General features: G+C 41.1%; 1 protein-coding gene and 1 pseudogene across 1 annotated transcript in view; one reads left to right on the top strand and one right to left on the bottom strand.

Moving 5' to 3' along the window:
• Positions 1 to 8,537: 8,537 nt before the first annotated feature.
• LOC144529956 (protein NLRC3-like) lies at positions 8,538 to 14,409 on the top strand (annotated as a pseudogene).
• Positions 14,410 to 19,541: 5,132 nt separating this feature from the next.
• Positions 19,542 to 27,500, bottom strand: part of prr15la (proline rich 15 like a) — a 9,512-nt gene continuing 1,553 nt past the window's right edge. The window contains exon 2 of the mRNA XM_078269508.1: positions 19,542 to 22,469. Coding sequence (XP_078125634.1) covers positions 22,078 to 22,440 — 363 coding nt within the window. The 5' untranslated portion in view covers positions 22,441 to 22,469 and the 3' untranslated portion in view covers positions 19,542 to 22,077. The remainder of the gene's footprint in view (positions 22,470 to 27,500) is intronic.

Genomic DNA, 27,500 nt, shown 5'->3' with positions numbered 1-27,500 from the left:
TTGGTCACTTGGGGGGCAACAAACACAAGCTGTCAAAAAACAACAACAACAACACTGGCATATCCTCACCTTTAAAGTTGATATGGCACACAGTTTCCTTTTTACACATCCAGAAGAATCAGAGTAACATTCATTTAGAGTCGTGGGTTTGATTTTGATCGTCACTACACTCCTGAGAAAAACATGTTTGTCTTTCAGCTGCCAAATGCTCCACTATGTTCACCAGTAGGTAGTATCAGAGCCGTTTCACAGCAAACTGCTGCCTTCTGTGGCTGAAAAGTGCTGAAAGATGCTCCAATGCTCTGTAGAGTTGAGGGGGAATAATTCTCCGTGGGTGACCCCCCCCCCTCTCACACTACGCTCTCATTGTTCTGTTGGCAACATAGGCATCATTTACAGGGGCGGAAAATTCACCACAGTGCAGGAAATGAAGTGTTACGACGTTCTTAATTTCAATTTTACTCAAAAGTGGAGATGTCAAACCCCCCCCAATGTCGAACCCAAAGTTACGCCCTTGCTTGGTAATATAAAAAAATATTTATTAGAGCAGATTTAAAGGCATACTATATGTAACTTTTCCCTCTTCGGTCCCCCTACAGGTTGTCTCATTGGAACTACAGTTCTACAGTTGGACCTGTAGTTCCAATGAGACAACCTGTAGGGAGACCGGAGAGGGAGAAGTTACATAGTATGCTTTAAAGCTATAGTGCGCAGTTTCTGCCCCCCCCATGAGGAATTCTAAGTCATGATAACAACACTGTTGGCGCTAATATCAAAAAGTTACGCACTAAAGCTTTAAATATCTGCAGCCTGACTGGCATAGTGCAGTGAACTGAATAGAAAAGTAATGTGAAAGCCCGGCATGCTTTAGAAAATGGTCAGCAGTAATGTGAAGTACGCGCAGTAACTCACTGGGGTTGTCCTTTATTTAAAGATTGGAAAGCTTGCCGTGGGTAAACTGTCTTGCCTGGCTTCTTGTTTGCGGCAGCAGACCGACAGACAGATTTTGCAATAAAGCAGTGCAAACTCCTTGTCGTGTACCCCTCCCATGCCCCAACCCAACCCCCGTCCCTCAGTTAGAGACGGGCGCCGAGCCTCGACAAATTTGCAACAAAGCGGAGACCGGGCAGAGGGACACGCTACTGAGACGAAACAAACAAACCTCTTGACACATAACTAGGAACGCTACCTCAAAACATAAGCAAACTCAGCTAGAAGATTGTTTCTTTTCTTTTTCTTTTATTGCAAACAGACAAGAGCAAACAGTCAGTCGGACAGACATGCAGACAGAAAGGACGGACAGCCTTTTTGTTCTATAGTCACAATTTCTTTATTCTTCACTCTTCGACTTTAATTTATTTTTCAGTTTATTTTCTTTGAAACTGTCCCTCTCCAGCTTAACGGTGGGACTGTAAAGATAGATGAGTACATAAGAAGAAAAAAATGACAAAAAAAACCCAATACGGACACATTGTTGGGTGGTGTGGTGCGTGCGGGCAGCTGGGACGAGTAACCTGATTGGTCCACGTATGGCCCAATCATAACCAGGTGTTAACTTTCCGCTCCGGGAACAGTTTGTATATTTTACAATGTTAACTGTTCGAAGCTGATTCCCTCAGTCACAGTATTTTGAATCAGGACTTAACACCGCCTGCCTTCCGACCGCTGAACTTACCCACAATCCTCTGCTGCTCCGCCCCCCACCTCCCTGTGATTTCACCTCCTGAATCAAGGGGCACGACACCTGTAACCATGTAATTGTTTTGTTGATCTACCTCTTGGGGGAAAAAAAAATAGGTAAATGGTATTTTCTTTTTGTTTTGTTTTTTTGTTTTTGAAAAAGGACACACACGCAAAAAAGAAAAAAAATGTTGCTTGAAAGAAATATAGGTAAATGAATATCTGGGTAGCGGCATCTCCATATACTGTAGTGGATAGTCTATTAAAGGAAAAAAAAAAAAACGTTTACTTCTTCCAAAGATGATTTTCTTTTCTTTCTCTTAGTTTTTCAAAAAGGATTATGATATGGAATAGTAATCTGAAAGGGGGGGAGACGTGCCACCTGTTTTTTTTTTTATTTTAATTTTCTTCTTTAAAAACCCAACATCAATGAGATTTCTTTTTGCCCAATTTGCATTATCTTTTGTTCATTTTTGTTAAACTTACACTTTGTTAACTTCAAAATACTCTTCTTCATATATTGTTTTCATGACAGCAGATTGTATCTCTTGTGTTTGGGTGCATTTAGTATTTTCTTTCTCTCTCTGTGAAAAGCCTACATGAGTTAGAGCGCCCTGCGAGGACCTTCTACACTGATAGATGACCTATTTTCCCTTCTAATGAATCGTTTGAAAAAGCAAAAGGACCTGTTGTTTTAGCTGACTGTGTAGCTGCCGGTGGAAGGAGAGAGGCCCGGCATCATTTCTGTCCTTCTCATGCTGAAGTAGACTGATCTTGCAGGGGTGTTTCATCACGATGCGACACGTAGATTCTTTGGACATCGATACGATATTTACCGACCGTATCGTGTCGAATACGATGCCGATTCAATTCAGGGTCCTGCGACCGATATGAGACGATATCATTAACGTCTAGGATTGGGCATCGACAACCGGCTCCGACTTGGAATTGTTAAAAAAATTACATTTACAATGGAATCTTTTTTTTTTTTTTTCTTTCTTTCTTTTTATTGGAATCGTTTGGAAGAGTTACTTGATTAAGTTATATATTTTTTTAAAATGGCTACTTTAAAACAAAGCAACTAAAATAGGATTTGTCAGTTTAATAACTGAGCTCTTTGAGACATTTAAATAAAAAAAATATACTTTTTTTAAAAAGAATAAATGTAAAGTGGCGATGTGTATCGATATTTTCACTTTGCATCGATAACATTGGATCGTGGATCGTTGAACCGATACATCGATCCTTATTACACCCCTACTAATCTGATCCGGGCTCAGCCTCCAGACTGATAACGTAAGACCCGCGTGTACTTTGGTGTTGCAGCCACATCGCAACAAGTCTCGTGTGAGAAGGGCCGAGTCTTCCTCCTTCCAGCGGATGGCGCCTTTTGGTCTTTACAGTATATGGACTTTCACCCTCTGCCTGCCTGATTCCTTTAGTCCTCATCAACACTTGTTTTAAACTCCTTGTAAACAAAAACAGAGCATAGATATGAATGTGTTATTAAAAGATGAGAAAACGGACCCTCTCGCCTCCGTGTGGTCTTTGTGTGTGTGCTTTATCATACAAAATTCTAATTCCTTCGTTAATCCAACAATGGGGAAATTCACACTGTTGCAGCAGCAAGGGGGGGGGAGTACAAGACACGGATACACAAACAAACAATAAATAAATATAGGGTGGATTGTCCTAAAGTGGGCGCTGCCTAATGTGGGACACTTCAGTCACACTTCTAGTGTTTGTAGGTACACCATAAACACATGAATGCAAGGGGAACTATTGGTTAGCAAAGCTGAGGTGTCATGTTATCAAAATCACATGACCTCTCAAATTCCCAGTCGTATTTGAGGGTGCAGCAATCATCAAACAGGAAGCACCTTCTGTGAAGAGCGCTCAATAGCCTGATATTAAACTTGATATTTAAGGACTATAAATACATTTTTAACAAATCAATCCTGCTATTTTTTTTTTTTTGTGCCTAATGTGCTTATGAAATGTGTGTCCATCAAAAATGTGTGTACCTTTTGTATGTATAAACTATACATTTTATATTTGTATCTAATTTCCTAGGGTCCCACTTCAGTAAATATGGTTTCGAAAAGTGGGACAGTATGATTAGCCTAATGTGGGACAGTGGTAAAGTCAGTCAAAAGGGTAAAAAATGCTTATTTACAGGTTTGTGGTGTTGTTATGCAATATTATCCTGATGCTCCTACAGATGTTTAAGGTCACAGGAAACTTTTAGTCTTTGAGGAATGGCGGTTTGAACACTTTTGGTGGTTGTGTGTCTGTTTGCGCATATGTGTGAAGGGAATAGGTGTCTTAAAATAAATAAAAAATATAGTGGCAGTAGCTCAATCTGTAGGGAGTTGGGTTGGGAACTGGAGGGTCGCTGGTTCAGGTCCCGAAACGGACCGAAGTACTGAGTGTGGACTGGTAGGTGGAGAGGTGCCAGTTCACCTCCTGGGCACTGCCATGGTGCTCTTGAGCAAGGCACCAAACCCCCAACTGCTGGGGGGGCCTGTCCATTGACAGCTGCATCCCTCTCACTCTGACATCTCTCCATTAGTGCGTGTATAGGTACTCAGGGCTGTGTGTAATGTGTGTTCTAACAACAGAGTGAAAACATTGTAATTTCCCTTGCGGGATTAATTAAGTATAAATTATTGTTGGTGATGGCGCAATGGGTATGACACATGTCTTTGGTGTGGGAGATCTGGGTTCAATTCCCACTGCGATACATCAACCAGTGTGTCCCTGAGCAAGACACTTAACCCCTAGTTGCTCCAGAGACGTGCGACCTCTGACATATATAGCAATTGTAAGTCGCTTTGGATAAAAGAGTCAGCTAAATGACATGTAATGTAGCTCTGAATTTTAAAACTCAGTAGAAAACCAATAAAGCCATTCTACATTTTTTATGCATCTAAAGATTCATCATCAATCATTCAATCATTCAATATGTATTTCAGATCACAATGGCAAAGGGGAGGAAGATAGGGAGAGATTGTTGACGCAAAGTGAAAGGAAGAATTAGAGAAAGGATAAGAAAAAGAAACTAAATCAGTGGAGGTATAGGACAGAATGAAAGGAGCCAAAGAGGAGTATAGGTGGATCATCCCTCAGCGAAAACTTGTTGGCGGGCTAAAATGTAGCGCAGGATGAAAGGCAATGGCTACTTTCACCAAGACAACTCAAGTGGACACCATGTCTGATGATGTTCAATTATCCATATTTCAATCCATCCATAACCAAGAGAATGACTAGCTATCTTAATTGTTTTACTATTCTACATGAATCAAGGTGATTTGGGCCTTTTATCATATAAATGGCATGTGTCCCAGATCATCAGGGACACAACTGTCCCACATTAGGAAGCTGAAGATTTTTTTGTCAGACAACTTGTGCTAAGAGTACTAATACGTCTATCATTTCTTTTGTGGATGTGTTATCTGCATTTTCTCATTTGATTTGGTTAGGGAACATCTTGGGGTTTGTAAAGTGGTATGGAGTATAACTACCATCTAGTAGAACTACCATCTCCCAGGACCTCAAGTGGGAGCTGAACATCAGTTCCCTCGTCAAGAAAGCACAACAGAGGATGTACTTCCTGTGGCAGCTGAAGAAATTCAACCTGCCAAAGACAATGATGGTGCACTTCTACACAGCCATCATTGAGTCCATCCTCACATCCTCCATCACCATCTGGTACGCTGCTAGTACAGCCAAGGACAAGTGCAGACTGCAGCGTGTCATTCGGTCAGCTGAGAAGGTGACTGGAGTGGCTGCAATCTGCCGCCGCTCCAGGACCTTTACGCCACCAGGACTCTGAAGCGTGCTGGAAAGATTGTGGCTGATCCCTCCCACCCCAGCAACAAACTCTTTGAGCCACTCCCCTCTGGCAGGAGGCTGAGGTCCATCAGGACCAAAACCTCACGTCACAAGGACAGTTTTTTCCCCTCTGCCACTAGCCTTATTAACAAGGCCCGGAAACCACCCTGACTCTCTCCACACCCCCCCTCTGGCTCTACATGCCACTGTACTTAATCTGCCATTACTTAATTCTTACTCTCTTATTTTTAATAATTTAATACATTCTGTGTATGTATATATATATATATTAATCCTTATATTGTTAGTTCTGTTTAACCTGCTTGTTTAACTTATTTTAGAGAATGTGTGACATGCACCTACAACACCAAAACAAATTCCTTGTATGTGTAAAAAATGTACTTGGCAATAAAGCTTTTCTGATTGTGATTGTGATTGTGATTTAGTTGTATGTAGGCAACACCGTAGCAAGTGGCCCATACACCAGTGTTTCTCTTTTTTGTGATTTCTCAATTTTTATTTGCAACATACAAAACATGCAACTCGCAACATGAAAATCCAAATAGTGTTGTGTCAGCAAAGCTCTCTCAGAGGAATATGAGAAGTCACTTAGGCCAGAATTGAATACTTCACTTGCACATAGATATGCACTGGTACTAAACACTTGCACATACATGCATACTTCACTTGTGCACACATATACTTTCCTTGCGCATACATATATACTTCACTTGCACATACATACAGTATATACTTCACTTGCGCATAGGTATATACTTCACTTGCACATACATGCATACTTCATTTGTGCACACATATACTTTCCTTGCACATACATGTATACTTCACTTACTTACTTACATACTTTACTTGCGCATACATATATACTATACTTGCACATACCTATACTGTATACTTCACTTGCGCATACATATATACTTCACTTGCACATACATATATACTTCACTTGCGCATACGTATATACTTCACTTGCACATACATGCATACTTCACATGTGCACACATATACTTTCCTTGCACATGCATATATACTTCACTTGCACATACATATATACTTTACTTGCACATACATATATACTTCACTTGCACATACCTATATACTTCGCTTGCCCATTGATATATACTTCACTTGCACATGCATGCATAACATGTGAGTATGTATGCATGTATGTATGTAAGTATGTATGTATGTAAGTATGTATGTATGTAAGTATGTAAGTATGTATGTATGTATGTATGTATGTATGTAAGTATGTATGTATGTATGTATGTATGTATGTAAGTATGTATGTATGTATGTATGTATGTATGTAAGTATGTAAGTAAGTATGTATGTATGTAAGTATGTAAGTATGTATGTATGTGCATGGGGTTGGGGCAGATGGTGGAATGTAACTAAGTACATTTACTCAAGTACTGTACTTGAGTACAAATTTGAGGTACTTGTACTTTACTTGATTCTTTTCTTTTCATGCCACTTTCTACTTCTACTCCGCTACATTTCAGAGAGAAATATTGTACTTTTTACTCCACTACATTCATCTGGCAGCTTTAGTTACTAGTTACTTTACACATTAAGATTTGTTGCACACAAAACACATGTAGTTTATAAAATCTGATGTTTTATTATAAATTAAAATACCCAACAATATAACGGCCTACAAGTCCAGCTGGAATGATTAGACCATTAATCATTTAATTGATTGACAGAACTGTTTGGATCGTTTCCAGTTTCTAAAACCTGGGGATTTTTCTGCATTTTACTTTTACTTTTAATACTTTAAATACATTTTCCTGATGATACTTATATACTTTTACTTAAGTAACATTTTAAATGCAGGACTTTTACTTGTAACAGTATTTTTCAGTGTGGTGTTAATAGTTTTACAGTTGTAAGTGGCCCTACGCTGAGCCCCCTTCTGTCCACCAGATGGCACTGTGGCACGTAACATGTTTGCATCTTCACCCTCTCAGCTTGGAAACCACATGGATGTGAATGTTTAGTCCCGTTGTAATGTATATGAAACATCAAGATAAAAGAAAAAAGGAAGCCAAAGTATCAAAAAGAATTAAATCTTGAATGATATTCTAAAAGCTGACACTGTGTGTCATCTAACAGCTATAAAAAAAACAACTATCTTCATTTTTAAATGTGACGGCTGCATTTTGTTCAGTAAAAAAAGTTTGGTTCCATTCAGCGTGCTTCCTGCTACAGTTCTACTGACACATGAAATAATTGTTGCAACACCCAGCCACAACTTCCTTCTCTCTTAAATTGTAACTTTTGAATCAGCATTAGAAACTGATTTTTTTTTTACAAGATTTTTCAAAGCTGTCTCCTTTTTTTCAAAACTCTATACACAATTCCCCAAACTGCACACACAAAATGCCTCATATCTCCTTCACAATGAATCATATGCATCAAGAGGCAAAGACTTTTTCATAATAGTAAAATTCTGGATATACCATGTAAATACTGTTGTTCTACATCCAAAGCTCTTTTGTCTTTCCTAGTAGGCCTATATCTACATTTCCATGCAATGTTCTAGAGTGAAAGTCATCTGCTGACTTTTCTAAATTGGTGTTTACACTGTAAACACCAATGCAATGATACGGTAAAAGAGAACATATGTATTTGGCAAAACATTACTGTTGTAACAGTAGCACAGTGTTATACAGTATATATAGTGTATACAGTAGCATACAAGAAAACAAAAACATAAAAAATAAGTATCATTTTTGGAATAATGAACACAAAACATATGTAAACCAAAAATATTTTGTTTAGAAAAACGGATACATGTGTGTGTGTGTGTGTGTGTGTGTGTGTGTGTGTGTGTGTGTGTGTGTGTGTGTGTGTGTGTGTGTGTGTGTGTGTGTGTGTGTTAGTTTGGCCTTATGGGGGTGCAGGAGGATGTGTCATGCTAGAGGACCTGATAATCATCACTTACATACTTCAAACATCAGAATCAAGGAGGCCAACTTTTTCTAAAAATATTCAGTATGGCTGTATGGCAATATGCCATTTAAAAAAAAGGGAAACAAATGTCTGAACACTTTAGAAGAGAAGAAAAGTAAAGAACGAGATTCTTGCAGAAAATTGTCACAGGTCGGATTCGAACCCTGGACCTCTGTGTCGAGGCATAAACCTCTCAGTACATGTGCACACTGACAACCCTCCCACATATTTGTAAAGTTTTATAGTCAAGTTTATTTTATTTTTGTGCTTACTTTAATTTATTTAATGTGTCTATGTAAAATTATTATTTATTATTATTATTATTATTATTATTTAAAAAGAGTTTGTGGCTGTAATGGTTGAACATATAGATATGCTTAAATATTAGTTGGTGTTACTGAGCTTAGGTTAGTTAATAGTTATACTGTAATGCTCACTTTGTAATAGAAATGTCTCCACCTCTATGCAGCACATTTCTCTGTGCTGAGGCTACTGCAGTTGACACAGTGAATGGGCACCACCTAGTGGACACTGGGTGAATGCCACAGACTGGCCAATTAGCTGACGACACACTGGTTTCATGTCATAGCCTATTGGTGCTCAGAGTCTACGGCAGTGAAGTTGTGAGAGTGTGTCAGCAGCCTTATGTAAAATATATGAATGAACCCAAAAATAAGCAGAGTGTGCACTCACTTTCACCTTTCCTACAAGTGATGTGTACATTGCCCTCAAGCCTGAAAAGAAGGTTGAAAAGAAATCCTAGATTCATTTTAAAAAGCAGTGGTGGAATGTAACTAAGTACATTTACTCAAGTACTGTACTTAAGTTTAAATCTTGAGGTACTTGTACTTTCCTTGAGTCTTTTCTTTTCATGCTACTTTCTACCTGTACTCCGGAGTACTATATTTCAGAGAGAAATATTGTACTTTGTACTCCACTACATTCATCTGACAGCTTTAGTTACCAGTTACTTTACAAATTAAGATATTTGCACACAAAACACATGTAGTTTATAAAATCTGATGTTTTATTATAAAATGAAACTAGCCAACAATGTAACGGCCTACAAGTCCAGCTGGAATGATTAGACCATTAAACATACAACTGTTTGGATCATTTCCAGGATAAATTCTACACGAAAATTATAATTTTTTTTATTCCAGCTTCTAGAGGAGAACATCGTCACTTTTGTGACGACTGAGCTGAAGAAGTTCTACGGTGTTCTTAGTCCAGAGTGCTTAGAGAGACAGAAGGAGGATGAGGAGGAGGAGGTGGCTGGTGGAGAGGAAGAACAGAGGGAAAGCAGCAGACATGCCCTTCTGAAGATCACACTGCACTTCTTGAGGAGAATGAAGCAGGAGGAGCTGGCCGACTCTCTGCAGAGCAGTAAGTGTCTGTACAGGTGTAACATGATAGGATGGGAAAATGATGGAAGCATTTGACAATCCTACAGGGTTGGTCAAGGTTTAAAAAAAAAAAAAAATCATAAATGATGACCAAAATCTCAAGGGATAATCTGGTTCATGTAAAATGGTTGAGCATTGTGGTTTGCATTAAATTAAAGAAAACATCCCACTGGCACTTGCCCCCAAATGACTGTATTGCCCATACAGTTAAATTTGGTTTCCTTTGTAGGAACACTTGCTGCAGTGTCACAAAATAAAATCAAAAGAAACCTTAAAGGCAAGTTCCAGTGTTTTTTTGAGGGAATTGCTAAAGCAGGAAACCCCACACTGCTGAATGACATGTACTCAGAGCTCTTCATCACAGAGGGAGGGAGTGGAGAGGTCAATGACGAACATGAGATCACACAGATCGAAACAACATCCAGGAAACCATCAAGACCAGAAACTATGATCAAATGTGAAGACATCTTCCAACCATTTCCTGGCAGAGATCATCAACCAATCAGAACAGTGCTGACAAAGGGAGTGGCTGGCATAGGGAAAACAGTCCTCACACATAAGTTCACTCTGGACTGGGCCGAAGACAAAGCCAACCACAACATCCAGTTCACATTTCCATTCACCTTCAGAGAGCTCAATGTGCTGAAAGAGAAAAAGTTCAGCTTGGTGGAACTTGTTCATCACTTCTTTACTGAGACCAAAGAAGCAGGAATCTGCAACTTTGACAAGTTCCAGGTTGTGTTCATCTTTGACGGTCTGGACGAGTGCAGACTTCCTCTGGACTTCCACAACAACGAGATCCTGACTGATGCTACAGAGTCCGCCTCAGTGGATGTGTTGCTGACAAACCTCATCACGGGGAAACTGCTTCCAACTGCTCGCCTGTGGATAACCACACGACCTGCAGCAGCCAATCAGATCCCTCCTGAGTGCGTTGACATGGTGACAGAGGTCCGAGGGTTCACCGACCCACAGAAGGAAGAGTACTTCAGGAAGAGATTGAGAGAGGAGGAGCAGGCCGGCAGAATCATCTCCCACATCAAGACATCACGAAGCCTCCACATCATGTGCCACATCCCAGTCTTCTGCTGGATCACCGCTGCCGTTCTGGAAGATATAATGGGATCACAAACAAGAGACGAGCTGCCAAAGACCCTGACTGAGATGTACATCCGCTTCCTGGTGGTTCAGTCCAAAGTAGGGAATGTCAAGTATCGTGGAGGAGCTGAGACGGATCCACTCTGGAACACCGAGACTAACAAGATCATCATGTCTCTAGGGAAACTGGCTTTTGAGCAGCTGCAGAAAGGCAACCTGATCTTCTATGAATCCGACCTGAGAGAGTGTGACATCGATATCACAGCAGCCTCAGTCTACTCAGGGGTGTTCACACAGATCTTTAAAGAGGAGTGTGGGCTGTACCAAGAAAAGGTCTTCTGCTTCGTCCATCTGAGCTTTCAGGAGTTTCTAGCTGCTCTGTATGTCTACGTGGAGTTCATCAACCTACTGTCAGAGCCACAGTCCAGATCCTGCTGGTCGCCGCTGTTAAGGGACAAATCTGAGGTAAACCTACTCTACCAAAGTGCTGTAGACATGACCATACAGAGTCCAAATGGACATCCGGACTTGTTTCTTCGCCTCCTCCTGGGTTTCTCACTAGAGACCAATCAAACCCTTTAGCAAGAACTGCTGACACCATCAGGAGGCAGCTTCCAGAACTATCAGGAAACAGTCAAATACATCAAGAAGAAGATCAGAAGAGATTCCATCTCCAGAGAGGTGCATCAACCTGTTCCATTGTCTGAACGAGCTCAATGATCATTCTCTAGTGGACAGGGCTGGACTGGCCATCTGGCATACCGGGCATTTTCCCAGTGGGCCGACGCACTTTTGGGCCGAATCGCCGATATAAATAGGCCTTTTTTTTAATTTTATTTAAAATCCAGGAACCCCCTTCCCACTCCGGTCCAAATTTACGAATCCCACTACGGCCAGTGTTGCCAATTTAGCGACTTTGTCGCTAGATTTAGCGACTTTTCAGACCCCCTTAGCGACTTTTTTTTTAAAAAAAGCGACTAGCGACAAATCTGGCGACTCTCTGTAGAAAAGTGGGCAGTATTGTCCAGCGAGCACGCAAGGTATTTCTCTCCTGTAGCCGCCAAAACAGTCTTCTGTTCTGTGACTGAGGAGCAGCAGAGCAGCCTCTCCCCTCTCTCCTCATGTGCAGCAGCACTGCGCACAGTGCGCAGGCAGGTGTGACATGACAGGGCCATGGGAGCGAGTGAGGAAAAGATGGAAGAGAGAGTAGATGACGATGTGGTAAGGAGTAGGCAAATTAACACGGACTCTCAGAAAGGAAGGGAGGCTGCGTGTGTGTGTGTGTGTGTGTGTGTGTGTGTGTGTGTGTGTGTGTGTGTGCGCCTCACGTCATAACGACAACAAGCAGTTAAAGTTACTGGCTGTCAGGTAACCTCACTGCTTAAGCTTACGTTGAAAATTCTAGTGGTTGGCCTGTTGGGTAGACACCAAAGGCCAACAGTTGAGTGGTTTTATTCTGGAAACAGACAAACAGTGCCGTCACTGGACTGTTCTTGAACATTCATCCCTGACACCTGTCGTTACCACACACACACACACACACACACACACACACACACACACACACACACACACACACACATGCAGAACAGAAATGTAAATCGACAATTACACCTTGTCTTTGTCCATATTTGACCTCCTCTAGGTACATACATACATATACATCAATATAATAAACAAAAATGAAATATCCTGTGTTACAAACACAATGAAATGACTTACCGCTTACATGGGCAAGTTACTGTAAACTGGGAATAACGTAAGGTGCATCATTCCCTTTAAAACGGCCGCACATATTTTAAAGTGACAGAACACCGAACCACAGTACAAAAGTATACACTTCTGCATTATTGACCATGTTACATCCCCCCCAGCTCCAAATCTTGAAATCTTCTAGTGTATGGGATGCACATCATGAATCAAAGAAACAAAACACTGGCACTTACAGATAAGTAGTCTCTACTTATTTATTGTGGACAAAACCAAACAGATTTATGATGGATCCCATAGCTGAAAAGCTTTGGGTTTTACCCACAGTAAATAAGAATGTGTGTGAGTGACCGTGTTTTGTTTCTTTCTTTCAGACATAATGATAATCTAATACTAATAACCAAACTACAACTAATTATCTTTTTTCTTGTTATAAAATTGAAGCATTTTAGAAGTTGGATCTGAGCTACAATCATCCAGGAGACTCAGGAGTGAAACTGCTTTCTGCTGGACTCGAGGATCCACACTGGAGACTGGACACACTCTGGTAGGCTGCATCAGTGTACAGTTACAGCTAATTCACAGTGTGTGAATTTGTCCTTCTGTATTTTTTTTCCCATTACTTCTGTTGTCATTTCTGCCTCAGCGTTGACCATGGTGGAAGGCATCGCTTGAAACCCTGCATGTGTGAGTTGAACTTTCCTGACGTATTCTTAAAGAAGGGATGAAAAAGAAAACTGTTCAAAACTTCAAAAAGATTCAGAATGGATATGGTGAAGTTGAAGGTGAAAATGGATTTGACCTGTACTGTTGATTTGTCCAGTTTATTTTGTACATGTTAAAATAAATATTAACATTTAAATTTCAGTACAGGCAAGAAAACCAACACAACATCCTGAGCAAACATATTTTTCAAAATTATAGTAAATGATTCAAATAAGGATTTCCTTGTTCAAATCAGATAGCATAACTTGAGATGTCCTGCTTACAAACTGACAACGTCAACAAACACAACCACTTCGGCAGAGTTAATCTTCAACTGATTAATTAACAAATGAATCATGAATTAACCAGAACATGTTAAGCTAACATTGATCTTTGTTGTGTTGTCTTATTCTCCCCGTCAGATGCCGGTGAACTCATGCTGGACCCGAACACAGTGAACAGGAAGCTGTTGTTGTCTGAGGACAACAGAAAGGTGACAGAGGTGAAAGAGGAGCAGCCTTACCCCGAACATCCAGAGCGATTTCACCACTGGAAGCAGGTTCTGTGTAGAGACGGTTTGACTGGGCGCTCTTACTGGGAGGCGGACTGGAAAGGATGGGTTAATATTGGAGTGGCATACAAAGGAATCAAAAGGAAAGGGCAGGATGACGAGGGTTGTCTTGGCGAGAACGACAAGTCCTGGAGTCTCTTCTGTTCTGGTAATGGTTACTCCGCCTGTCACAATAAGAGAACAACAGACATACGGGGCATCCATTTATCGTTTGATGCTGGCAGAGTAGCAGTGTATGTGGACTGGCCTGCTGGCGTTCTGTCCTTCTACAGAGTCTCTCTGATCCACCTCTACACCTTTAACACCACATTCACTGAACCGCTTTATCCCGTGCTCAGGTTTAAGATCAGGTCTGCATCTGGTTCTTCAGTGTCTCTGTGTAAGTGTGAGGAGGGAGAATCAGCTAAAGACCCACACTGCTTCTAAAACTGAACACAAAACTACACACACACACACACACACACACACACACACACACACACACACACACACACACACACACACACAAACAACCCCTTGAGATCCTTGAATCATCTCATTTTCAAAGGGGTCCTTAAGATAAATATACAGAAAATACAAAACACAAAATTCCTTTTTCAATGCAAATACTACATTTCTACTGTTATATCATCAACATAAAATGTTTAAAAATGATTTCATCCTCTTTATTTCACATGGTAATATATATATATTTTTTTACTGCACGGCTTTGTTGAATAGTCAATTACGGAATTCTACCACTAGGGCTGGGTACCAAACTACAGTATGATACTTTTTAGGCACCGAACGAATTGCCTCCTTAGTATCAGGTATAAAAAAAAAGGCCTCGTCATTCAATACCCACTTTCAATACCTAAGGAGTAAATCTCATCAGCGTCAGTGAGCCTATAAGCATGCAGCATGCTTCTACCAAGATCTAATAATGCTGCTGATTGGCTGTCTACACGTCGTAGAAACGTGCAGGCAAAACGCTACGTTACACACAGAGACGGGCTCACGTGTGTGTGTTGTTGTATTTTGAGAGACTTGACCACAGTGTGCGTCACATAGGTGTGAAGGAGCTGAGAAAAGAGATTTGTATCGTAACATATAATGTTTTAATTTGTTGTTTTGGTTTTTGTTAAAAGGAATTTTATAAAACTGGTATGTAAAAAAACTATAGTTCAGGGAGCGCTATCGAAGTCACAGTATCGGAAGCAGTATCGAAGATTTTTGAATGATACACTGCCCTATCTACCGTTGCTATGGATAACAGACTGTTGCTATGGACCCAGTTCTGATAAGACTCTAGAGGACAATTTCAAATCAATAAAATCATTTAAAATTTATATTTTGTGTCAAATTATTGATGAGTAAGGGTACGGGTAAGAGTAAGTCGCTGTGTAACAAGCGGGATAATGTAGAGCAAGCAAGCAGTTATAATAATCATTATATAATGATAATTTCACCCTAAAATAATAAGTAATAAAAAGATATGTATAATCTGGGATGTGAGCTCGACAGTGTTTGTCCAAGTATATGTAATGTGTCATTTACGTAATTTCACCCACCAGTATAACAGGAATCTTGATGAGGTTTTTAGATGGAGTGGGGACCCCCCCTTGTGGTTTGAAGTGACCACAGCAACTCTGTGCAGACAAGGGTAATGCTTCTTTTGAAATATTTTCTATTACTGATAGCTGTTATACTTGGCATGGATATACGTCAAAAATGCAATTCCAAGATCAAATCATTTGCTTTTAAAATCAGACAAACTTTATTTATAAAACAATTAATCTACAAAAAAAAATAAAAAGTAAGCCCATACATATCCCAAGTTTTGGAGCCAAGCTGATCACAGCAACTGTGGGAGCACTTTAGCACTGGAGAAGAATACAGTATCAACATGTTCACATTCATTTCACCCAGAATCAAAACTGGTATTGGTAATCAAAGAGACAGTCTGCAGTTTATCTACTCACTAGATGTTAAAGTGACTATACTTAACTTTCTAATGTTTCTTCTGTCGTTTTTCATACAATGGTTTTAAATGACCTGTAACAGCAAATGAGACTAATAGTGAACTATAAAAATATATTTGTTCTATTTTTCCCACGCAGTCACAGAATGATTTAGGTAGACGGCGCTACAGTAACACATTCTGATGGGTCACAGATTTCTTTGCAACACCAGAAAGCCTGTGTTGGTATCACTGACTGTAAAAATAATGGACAGAGTATGTGTGACGTCACCCATTGGTTTGTGGAGATCTGCTATGATTCGTTGAGTTTGCCATTACGGGCGCAGCCATCCTGGTTGCAGATGTGACCATTTTAGACGTGAGGGAGGAGCCATAGACTGTTGGGCGGTATCTGACTGTGATGTTATAGCTGAGAGTTGGCAACGCTGCTTACACTCTACGTTACGTTACACATTTTCACTGGTCATCTGGATGCAACTGCTGCTGAAAGCTAGCCTAAATAATTCGAGGTAAGATTTAGCTTCGCTAGATTTTAAATATATCTTTGTCCAATAGTTAGGCCTATATTACATATAAGACAATCTCATCATAGCCATGCCTTAAAACACCCTTAAAGGCTTTTCTGCCTTTAATGGATAGGACAGCTAGGTGAGAAAGGGTAGAGAGAGGGGGGAGACATGCAGGAAATCGTCACAGGTCGGACTCAAACCCTGGACTTCTGCGTTGAGGCATAAACCTCTAAGTATATGTGCACCTGCTCTACCCACTGACCAACCCGGCCACAACACCCCCCTGCTTTATCGTCAATTTTAAAATCATTGAGACTATAATTAAAAAGTTTTATGACCATAAACTCATTATGAAAGTGTTTACTGATGTAATAAATCAAATGAGAAATGGGTCACTTTCTCATAGACTTCTACAGAAACCGACCTGCTTTTGCAACCGCACGTGTCGCCCCCTGCTGGAATTCAGATAGAATGCAGGTTTAAGGCACTTCCGCATTTGCAGCACTTCGCCGAACCGGATGCTTTGTCCATTAATATTATGCAGTCTATGGTTGGTAGTATCCAGCCTTTTGAGCCAGGTAAAAGGAAGCAGGACTGGAGATTTCTTTACTGTATTTTAATGTTATTTTAGAAGTTATCTGCTGTAGTTATGGCTGATAACGGGGCAGGACCATCACAGAAAAGAAGGAAATTAAACGAAGAACAACTAAAAGCAAAAAGGGAAAGGGGAAGTGAAAGACAACGGGCGATAGAGGGTTTTCACGACGCGTCATCAGACCCGAAGTCGCCATGTTGGAGGTACTCCGCATCACAACAAAGCAAAGGCACTGAAGTAGATCCCGAACGGCGTCAAAGAAAATGGTTAATTATTGCCGTGTTTTAGGTTGTACCAATAGGTCAGACTGAGAAAAACATTTGGAATATTATCGACTTCCAAAAGTTATTAAAAACCAGGGAGAGGAATGGAAAGGAGGCGCTTGTGGTTGGCAAAAGCTCAACCAGGATCTACGAGGGAAAAATCTGTCTTGTTCGGTCTTTGAAATGAAAAAAAAAACTATTGAGAGTCACTTGGCTACACCTTGAGTATCACAATGATATCATACCGTTAAGGTTAGGTTGATTAAAGACGTTATTGCATTACTTACTTTGGCCTTCACAACACATTAGTCGTTAATGACTTGGTACTGCGTCTCCCTCACCCATCCACACACCATCTGGTTATAGGCCTCCAAACTTTTGTAGGATTTAAGGTCTTCCGCTGTGTATGGGCTCAGCGAGAAAACCAGGTAGTGATCGGTCAATATCGGGATTGTAAGTTATTCAAAACCCACCCCGAATTGGCCCTCAGGTATGTAATATGTCTATTTCATTCATAAAATAACTTTACAATGTGGTTGTACGTCAGTAGCCCACATTAAATTATGTCCCCCTTCCATTTAGCGTGGACGTTTTATTCCTTTAAGTCTGTGTTTGTGTTGGCCTACTATTTTCTTTTCTCTTGTCCCCCTGTACTGTCTACCCGCTGTAAAGCGAACGTGGGTTTCATGAAATGCGCTATATTAATCTAAGTTACAACAATCTCTTAATGCTTTGGCTCGCGACACAGTGACAGTGATACCTGGTTTAGCTCACGATACATCCAAAGTAGGCTAAGTTACCGTATGCAACACTTGAAATGCAACGATGCATCTGCAACGTATTCTCTTATTGTAAATGAATGATTTTCTATCTGAGGAAAAACATTTATCGCAACTGTATGACTTCCCTGTAACACTTACTTGGTACTATACAGTGGGCAATACAGCACCGTAAAGAAAAGAGCTTTATGACAGAGTGTGGTAAAAACACTACCGCTTTTGTCCAAATAATCAACACAAACTGAAAGTTACATATAGTCTCTTTAACTATAATCCAGATGCCATAAGAGAGATTGACATCTATCCAGAAAACAAGCTTCTAAGGTGAACTTTCACACAAAAACCAGAGTAGAGGAGCGTTTGATTGAATCTGTTGAATATGAGGATTCTGGGTAGAGCAATGCCGCCCTCTACTGGGCTTTACTGGCAACAACATGTGCAGGTTGGCTGTTGGATGTGGTTGTATTCTAGGGATGCAGTGTTTGTCTTCTAGTGTAGAGGATATATAGATAGATACTGATGCTGCTGATTTCAGCAACTAGACTACATTCATTCCTTTTCACTAAACACTCATATACACTACCGGTCAAAAGTTTGGGGTCACTTACAAATTTCCATTCCACTCCGATATAGACAGAATACCAGCTGATCTGAGAGGGTGGCTGATCTTTAATGCAATATCTACATTGCCCATTATCAGCAACCATTCATCCAATGTTCCAAAGGCACATTCTGTTTACTAATCTGGTATCATTTTAAAAAACTAATTGAGAAAACATTGGTGAACCCTTTTGCAATCATGTAAGCACATAATGTAATCTGAAAACTGCTGCCCTTGTTAAAAAAACAATACAACTGATCTCAGCTGGTATTCTGTCTATAATGGAGTGGAATGGAAATTTCTAAGTGACCCCAAACTTTTGACCAGTAGTGTATATAAAGATCCACGCCCCCCCAGTTGGACTAATAAAACAACAAGTTGTAACTTTATACACGACCAACGAATGTTGCTGTTTCAGGTTAAATTTAATATTTTACTAGATGTTGATTACATTACAAGACATGGACTTTACGGGGGGAGCAGCTCCATCTGGGAGCTTGCACCGGATAAGCGGCCAAAGAGAGGGAGGGAGAGAGAGAGAGAGAGAGAGAGAGAGAGAGAGAGAGAGAGAGAGAGAGAGGGAGAGAGAGAGAGAGAGAGAGAGAGAGAGAGAGAGGAGAGAGAGAGAGAGAGAGAGAGAGAGAGAGAGAGAGAGAGAGAGAGAGCGAGAGAGAGAGAGACAAGAGAGGGAGGGAGGGAGAGAGAGAGAGAGAGAGACAAGAGAGGGAGAGAGAGAGAGAGAGAGAGACAGGAGAGGGAGGGAGAGAGAGACAGAGAGAGAGAGAGAGCGAGAGAGAGAGAGAGAGAGAGAGAGAGAGAGGGAGAGAGAGAGACAGGAGAGAGAGAGAGACAGAAGAGGGAGGGAGAAAGAGAGAGAAAGACAGAAGGAGGCAGGGATAGACAGACAAGAGGGAGGGAGACAGAGACAGACAAACAGACAGACAGAGACAGAAACAAACAGAGACAGACAGACAGACAGAGACAGGCAGACAAACACAGACAGACAGAGACAGGCAGACAAACACAGACAGACAGAGACAGAAACAAACAGAGACAGACAGACAGACAGGAAGAAACAGAAACGGACAGACAGAGAGACAGAGACAGACAGAGACAGAGAGAAACACCACACAGACACCACACACACTCATTAGAAACGCAGAAAAATCCTGAAATGATCACTAAACTTAAACAGCTTTTTCACAAAAACTGTAAAAGATATCAAAACACTGAGCACACTCCGAATACCTGAAAACAGTTTAAAGTTTGAATCACGTTTGTAGGTGAAAGAATGTAGGAGGAGATACATTTTGAAGCAGAAGAGGATTTGAAGGATTTGAAGCATGCTCTCATTGACTTCAATGTTAAAAAAAAGTGTTAAAAAGCTTAATATTTCAAAAAGTATAAATAGTAGAAAAAAAGTTGAAGAAGCCCCATCATTAGCTGAAAGAGCTGAACATTTTAAAAGTTGAATGGTTTTAATTAGGGCTGTCAATCGATTAAAAAATGTAATCTAATTAATTACATACTCTGTGATTAATTAATTGAAATTAATCGCATAATTAACGGTGCCTGAACCGATACTTTTTAAGAAAGTAAAAAAAGAAAAGAAAAAAAAAGGGTACTAAACAACAGTCGGTGACATTAAAGAACGGCTTGTTTATTGCTAAGGCCATATGGTCAAAATTAAATGATTTAATAATAATGTATAACAATAACTTATTTCACTAGTAAATGCTGTTGAACAACAAAAACAACAACCAGATGGGAAAAGGACATTTACAATAACTTCAAATGCACCACGAGGCTGTAGTTTACCAGTTTCATTGAACGGCAGCTGCAGATTGTTACATCCCGGTGTTGAATCCTCTACAGTAAAACAGTCAGACTTGACACCGTTTAGCGTTAGCTGTTAGCATTGTAACTGTGTTTAATCCAGCTACTAGCTAGCGGTAGGCTAACGTTAGCTGCTGTCGAGTATAGTGTTAACTAGCGTAACGTGCAGCGGTGTTTGTAAAGCGCAGACAGGTCAGTGGCACCAGATTTCGGTAGCCAGGGTTGGCAGGAAGAAGATTTTTACAAGTAAATGTTGCAATTAATAATCCAGGCAGCACATTCTCGTCACACTCCTTCATGTTACAGTCCAATGGTGGCTAGAATGGCTCCGGGTCAAACCTCAATATGGAATGGATTAATCTGCTTTATTTTTTTTAACGCGTCCTAGTTTTAACAGCTGAACTTATGCAGAAGTTACAGAGAGCCAAAAAATGTAGGGAAGAGGGAATAAGAAGAAGTTTATAAAGAACAGAATAACAATAGTTGGAATGCTGCTGAACAGCATTCCCACTAATTACTCTCTCCTTCCAGCTCCCCAGTACAAAGTCTGTGTAATGTCCGATTAAGCCCATGTGCGAATGATTATCCGAAGAATTGAGCGAGTGGGGGGTTTGATGACGTTTCCATCACGTGGCTGGCGCGACACCAGAAGAAAACACATCCAAGGGTGAAGAAGGAGAAGGATGATTTACATTAAAATGTCTTACTGTACAGATGACGGGATCTTACGTCGGTAAGGGCGACGCCAAAATCATCAGATCGGGTTGCACTGGCCAGTTTAGATTGTTAGATTGTGTAGAGATGTGTGTGTGTGTGTGTGTGTGTGTGTGTGTGTGTGTGTGTGTGTGTATATACATCTTATTATTTATCTCCAATCTAAAGTCAATATTGATTACCCTGTTATTTTGATACCTTCAGGTTTATTGTTATGTCTTTTTCCAAAGGTAGATGAACTTTGCTTTTAGTAATTTAAGCTAAGCCATTTTTGGATTCTGACTCTGAGTTCAAGGTACATCGCTGAACAGTTGCAGTATCACATGAGGTCCAAAGGTCCAGTCACAGTGGCTATCCCACACAGCTGGCATGGTCTACTAGTTAAATAATCCATCTAGTAACGGAAAGGTCACATGTTTGATCCCGGTACATCTAAACAATACAGTGGACTAGGTGAGGGTTGAAGATCTTGTACTGGAAAGGTTGAAGTTTAATTCCTGCAATCACCATAGTTCTATTAGCAAGTAGATAATGCAGCAGCTGACACCAGTGCCTCTAGTGGCCACTGGATGTTTTTTTTGTATTGAAGTGAATGGAAAAACCTCATCTTCTCTATAGAAATCTAAACTATATAGGCACATTTTTCCACAAGTTAAAGTCTAAATGTAACTTATTCTGATGACTGTTCTCCTTCTAAGAAGATATTAAGGCGAAGAGTTTTCCCAAATTTAGGCTCCATCAACGGACAACAAGGGGAGAGAGAGCCGTAAACCCAAAACGCCACGCTTTAACCTCTCCCTATTAATGCATCACTGTTCATGTTTAGTGTGTGTCCTGTCACTTCCCAGCCCTCTGATTGTCATCTCTGGCAGCATCACCTCCTGGAAACATCTCTGGGTTCTCCGCCAGAGTGGCTCGCACTTTCTTCTTCTCCTTAAACCTCCCAGAGTGAGAAACCTTGACCTGGCGCCCTTTGCTGGCCGTTGTTTTATCCATGATCCTTTCTAGTCGGGCGTCCAGCTGAGAGTCGTGCACCATGTCCTCTGGGTGGGCGGCAGCTCCGGTGGCTGGGCCGGACCCGTGCTGACCGGTGGAGGTGTTGGAAACAAACTCTGCAGGGATTTCATACAGAACCTTGGGCTGGGATTTTTTTCTCCTCAGGAAAGTCAGCTTCCACCAGCCTGGAGATGGCTCTGACATGATGGATGAATGGTTGGTTGGAGGGAGGGCTGTGGAGAGGGGAAAACGGGACAAAAAAGGAGGTTAAAATAAAAAAAGAAATAGGCTGGGTATAAGAACAAAAACATTAAGAGATTAAAAAAGGAATAATCTGAAACAAACACTGCATGTGCACGTCTCTGTCTTTATTTGAGTATGTACGTATTTGTGTGTGTGTGTGTGTGTGTGTGTGTGTGTGTGTGTGTGTGTGTGTGCACCTATCTATCCACCAATGGCACTGTTAATTAATATTTCAGTGTAATTCGATAGCCTCCATATGCTGTGGATGCACACATGCTCAGGTTACTGTGTGTGTGTGTGTGTGTGTCTTTGTGTGTGCGTGCGTGTGTATGGGTCTGTCTTTGTGTGCGTGCGTGTTTGTGTGTTTCAGGTCACATTTTATTTTCAGAGCTGATCTTTCCTGCTGTTGATTCAGTTTATGAGAGATGATCAGCCAATGAAAAAAAAAAATTATTTATCTTATATTATCCAAAGTGATCACAATGTCAGGTACAGCAACAGCAGAATATGCTGTATGGCCCAATACATGTGGAGACCCGACATTGCAGCCATATGTGAAAGTGTAACGTGATTGCGTCACCATGGGCATTACTGTGCTCCTATAACAGCCTCCATCTTCTGTATTTAGGTTCTCAACCAGATGTTGAACCTGTTGCAGGGATTTTCTCCATTCAGACACAAGAGCATCAATGAGGTCCAACACTGCTGTTGGTGTTAAGGGCTGGCTCACAGTGGTGTTGGATTGGCTCTGTGTAATTATTTCTTTATGGAGCTGGATTTGTTCATGGGGATGTTGTTATGTTAAAACAAGAAAGTGACAAAAACTAAAATCAAGCTTCCCCTTGCTCCTTAATTCTAAGCAAATGTCCTGCTTGCTCTAGCTTCATGTTTTGCATATAGACATGAGAGTAGTCTCCTCATGTAAGTCTCGCCAAGAAAGCAAATAAGTGCATTTCCCAAAAATGTCAAACTTTAATAGAAACAAATGGGTTGAGACCAAACTACAAAAATCACCACAGCTCAAAACTACCCAAAAGTATGTGCACAGGAGTGTCCACATACTGTTCCATTATTTGGACAACTGTCCCAGCTGGCATGCAAACTGGCTGCAGGTCAGCTGCTGATTACCTTCTGGCCCGGGGCAGGTTTTTGTAGCAGCTGAGCAAACAGAAACTAATACACATTGTTTTATTTTTTCTTTTCTTCGCTCTCTCTCTCTCTCTCACTCTCTCTTTCTCATTCTCATTCCATGAAGATGTGATACGCTCAGCTACAGTAAAGCCTGATTATTGTTTGGCTCCCTTTGTCCCTTTTGATGTAGATTCTATACAAATGTGACGTGACTGGGAGTATCGACTTTCTAGCTGCTCTGAGTCTGACTGCCTTTCAGTGGGACTCTATAGGTGATACGCTCCTCCAATCCCGAGCACGCATTCACCCACTGAACTTTGCATAAACGTAGCCGGCCAATCATGACGTGCCTACTCAAATATGTGCAGCCATCACAGCATATAAGGCAGCGGTGTGCCGGTCTGCCACACCCTCTTCAGTGAACGGCATAGGAGCAACAGGGCCCTTGTAGAGGGCTCAGCCTGTGCTTATAGAAATAGGGTTACAATATCGTAACCGTTGTTTATCTCACACAGGCTCCGCCTTCTACTGGACTCTATGGGTACAGTGGGTGGAGCCAGATGAATGAATGCCCTGATAATACCGATCCAACAACACTGATCCTGGCCGACTCCGCAGCCCAGCTACTTCTGAAAAACCACGCCACCACGGCGGAGAAGTAAGGCCTAAACTTACACCCTGCACACAACATCCCTTGGGTCATTAAGAAGCACTGGAACATGTGGGTTTATCACACCCAGAGGGGGGCATGTCCAAGAGGTTACACCGTATGAACGGAAACGGAGCAGACCACGACGCTGCCGCACATAAGTCCTCAACGATCACCCCACCAAACACCGCGACGCCGCGTGCTGAGTGTGCGCGGACCATAGTGGGAGGGTCTCTTCCAGCTGTTTAGTGCGTCTGTTGGGCACACATAACATGCCAGCGCACTAACTGGGCAAAGCAGATGCAATTTGGCCTACCTGACCCAACTATCGACCTGAACAAACTCCTCAAGTTCTTGGGAAGGGAGGGGATTCGGTCCGAGAGTAGCCACGCTGCGGTCACCGCGGTATGGGATACACTAACACCATGGCTATGTGCATCACTTTTGACTTTCTGGGTTGGAACATACGTTTAACTGACATGCTGCACAAGAACGGTACAGTTAGGTTTAGGAAAAGATCGTGGGTGGGCTTATGAAAGGTCAGTTTCCGTGACACACGGGACAAGAACGGGACAGTTAGGTTTAGGAAAAGATCGTGGGTGGGGTTATAAAATGAATGTTTCAGTTTGACCCATCCATCACCCCAACCAACCTCCCTACACGGAATTTCGGGCTTTAACACTACTCGCTACCGTTGTCGCTCTTAATACTACGTCATCTTAAAGCGGTGCGTTCCATACATTCAGTATGGTGACCCCTGTATATACCCCTCTTGAATCACAAGATTGTCCCAAAAAAAGAGCTACCAGAGCCTGAATACTATGTATTGATGGACATTTGGTGGATTATAACGGTAATCCAATAGAATTTACAAACAGGGTTATTATAGTAAACTAAAATTGAAACTCATACGAAAATAATCAGTGAAGTGTTAGTCAACTGTAATTAAATAAAAACTCAAACTAAACTGAAGACTAAAACTAAACTAAAATAATATTTCCTGTGCTGAATAAAACATTAATAAAAATGAAATAGAAATCAATTATTATTTCTGTTTTAGTTTTTTTACCTATAATGTTATATAGACGAAAAAAGGAGCCAGCCTGACTTACTACTACAGTAGAACGACAAAAAATGATGAGAAACTGAGGCAGTTATAGAAATAATCAATACATTTTAATTTGAAAACTGGTCACTGCAGGTACCCTTGTCTGGGTGTAGTCACTGTATTACCAACCACAATGTTTACTCTGAGAGAGAGAGAGATCAAACATGGGAGGGAGTGTTCAAAGGTTGTTATGCCTGGCAGGTACTAAACTGCATACAAAACTCCTGCATCCAGCACTTTCATACACAGTGAACATGAGAATGGACATGCATAGTGAGGATTAAAGCTGTTACATAAAGCCACACTGCATTTCCACTAAACAGCAAACCCCTGAAGAGGAACAAATGTATTACAATCACAGCCAGCTGTTTGAATTCTTCACTGGCTTACAGGTGAACGTGTGCTTCAGTGCTGAAACATCGACCAGAATCAGAATCAGAATCAGAAAGGGTTTTATTGCCATGTACGTTTTTTTAACACATACAAGGAATTTGTTTTGGTGTTGTTGGTGCACGTCACACATTCTTTAGATTGAATATTAAACAATATAAGTATAGGTACAAACAATATAAGTATAAGTATATTTACACAGTATGTATTAAGTTAAAAATAAAGAATAAATAAAGATATAAATAAAAAGTTTCCTGTCCCACACGCAATGGTCAGATTTTACAGTTAGCAACTTCTGAACCTGGTTGGGATTTAGTGCCCTGCTTGAAAGTATCACAGGACTCCAACCCTTGAGCTTTTGGGTACAGGAAAGTCCCTCCTGCCACTTGGAACGCCTGCCATATCCTGCCATATCCTGCCATATCCTCCCATAACGTTACTTGTATATACATTTATAAAACTGATGTACTGAAATAAAACATTTTTCCTTTAGAGAAATGTTAATTATCAAGACAAAACCCCTAAAGTCCTGTAATTGCATTCCGGCAACACAGTTGGGGTTAGGAAAAGATTGTGGGTGGGGTTATAAAATGAACCTTTCAATGACACGTGGGACAGTGTGAGACAGTGGGTCCTGTGTTGTTTGACCCATCCACCACCCCAACCAGACCCCTACGCGGAATTTCGGGCTTTAATACTACTCGCTACCGTTGTCGCTCTTAATACTACGTCATCTTAAAGGACAATTGACAACTATACTATATATAGGTAGAAAGTGGCGCTACAATGCAGTTACAGTCATTCCCCGGCTGCAGTGACGTTGCAGAGACTCAGTGAGCGCAGATGTGGAAGATCCGAAAACACTGACCAATTACACTAGACTGGGCTTTTTTCGGGAGGCGGGCTTAAAGAGACAGGGGCTAAAACGGAGCATTTCAGACAGAGGGTGAATACAGGTATATTCAGACAGACAGTATGATAAAAATAATGTGTTTTTGAACATTAAAGCATGTAAACATGTTCTAGTAGAAACCCAAAATAAAAGTATGAACCTGAAAGCGAGCATGATATGGGGCCTTTTAAGAAAGTGTTGGACCGTAGTGATCAGCAATTGCTGTAGGCTGATTGTATCAGTGCTCAGAACTGTTGTCATGTGAGTACAGGCTTTGTCACATCATCAAGTGCATGCCACTTGAGACAAAGCCTTTACTCACTTACTTTAATCCATCTGCAGGAAATTGTTTTAGTAGTTGAGACACAGCCATCTTCTAACCGTATACAAACTGGGAACTATATTCTCAGAAGGCGAAGCACTGCTACTTCTGCTACTTGGGCGGAGTGATTTGCTGGCAGCACATGAGAAGCCCCGTGGTGAGGAGCAGAGAGGAACAACGGTGCTTTTCAGGTGTCGCGCTAATCACTCTGCCCAAGTAGCAGTGCTTCGCCTTCTGAGAATATAGTTCCCAGTTTGTATACGGTTAGAAGATGGCTGTGTCTCATGTGATCTTGTTATTTGTACACGCTGTGACTATACAAATCACAACATGTAAATAGGAAAATGTTGGCGTTATTTTGTCACTTATTGGGAGCAGTAGGCTAGATGGAGCCGGTTACCTCCAGGATCTGAGCTAAGCTAGGCTAGCGGTGGGGGCGTCAGACAGAGTTACGACACGCACGGAGATGAGAAGGGTATGTATGGACTTATCTAACTCTGGGGGATCCGGTGAATAAGCTAAAGTCCCA

Source organism: Sander vitreus, chromosome 15 (assembly GCF_031162955.1).
Source record: "Sander vitreus isolate 19-12246 chromosome 15, sanVit1, whole genome shotgun sequence".
In the NCBI taxonomy this organism is placed as follows: domain Eukaryota; kingdom Metazoa; phylum Chordata; class Actinopteri; order Perciformes; family Percidae; genus Sander; species Sander vitreus.
This window is presented reverse-complemented; position numbering and strand designations above follow the sequence as displayed.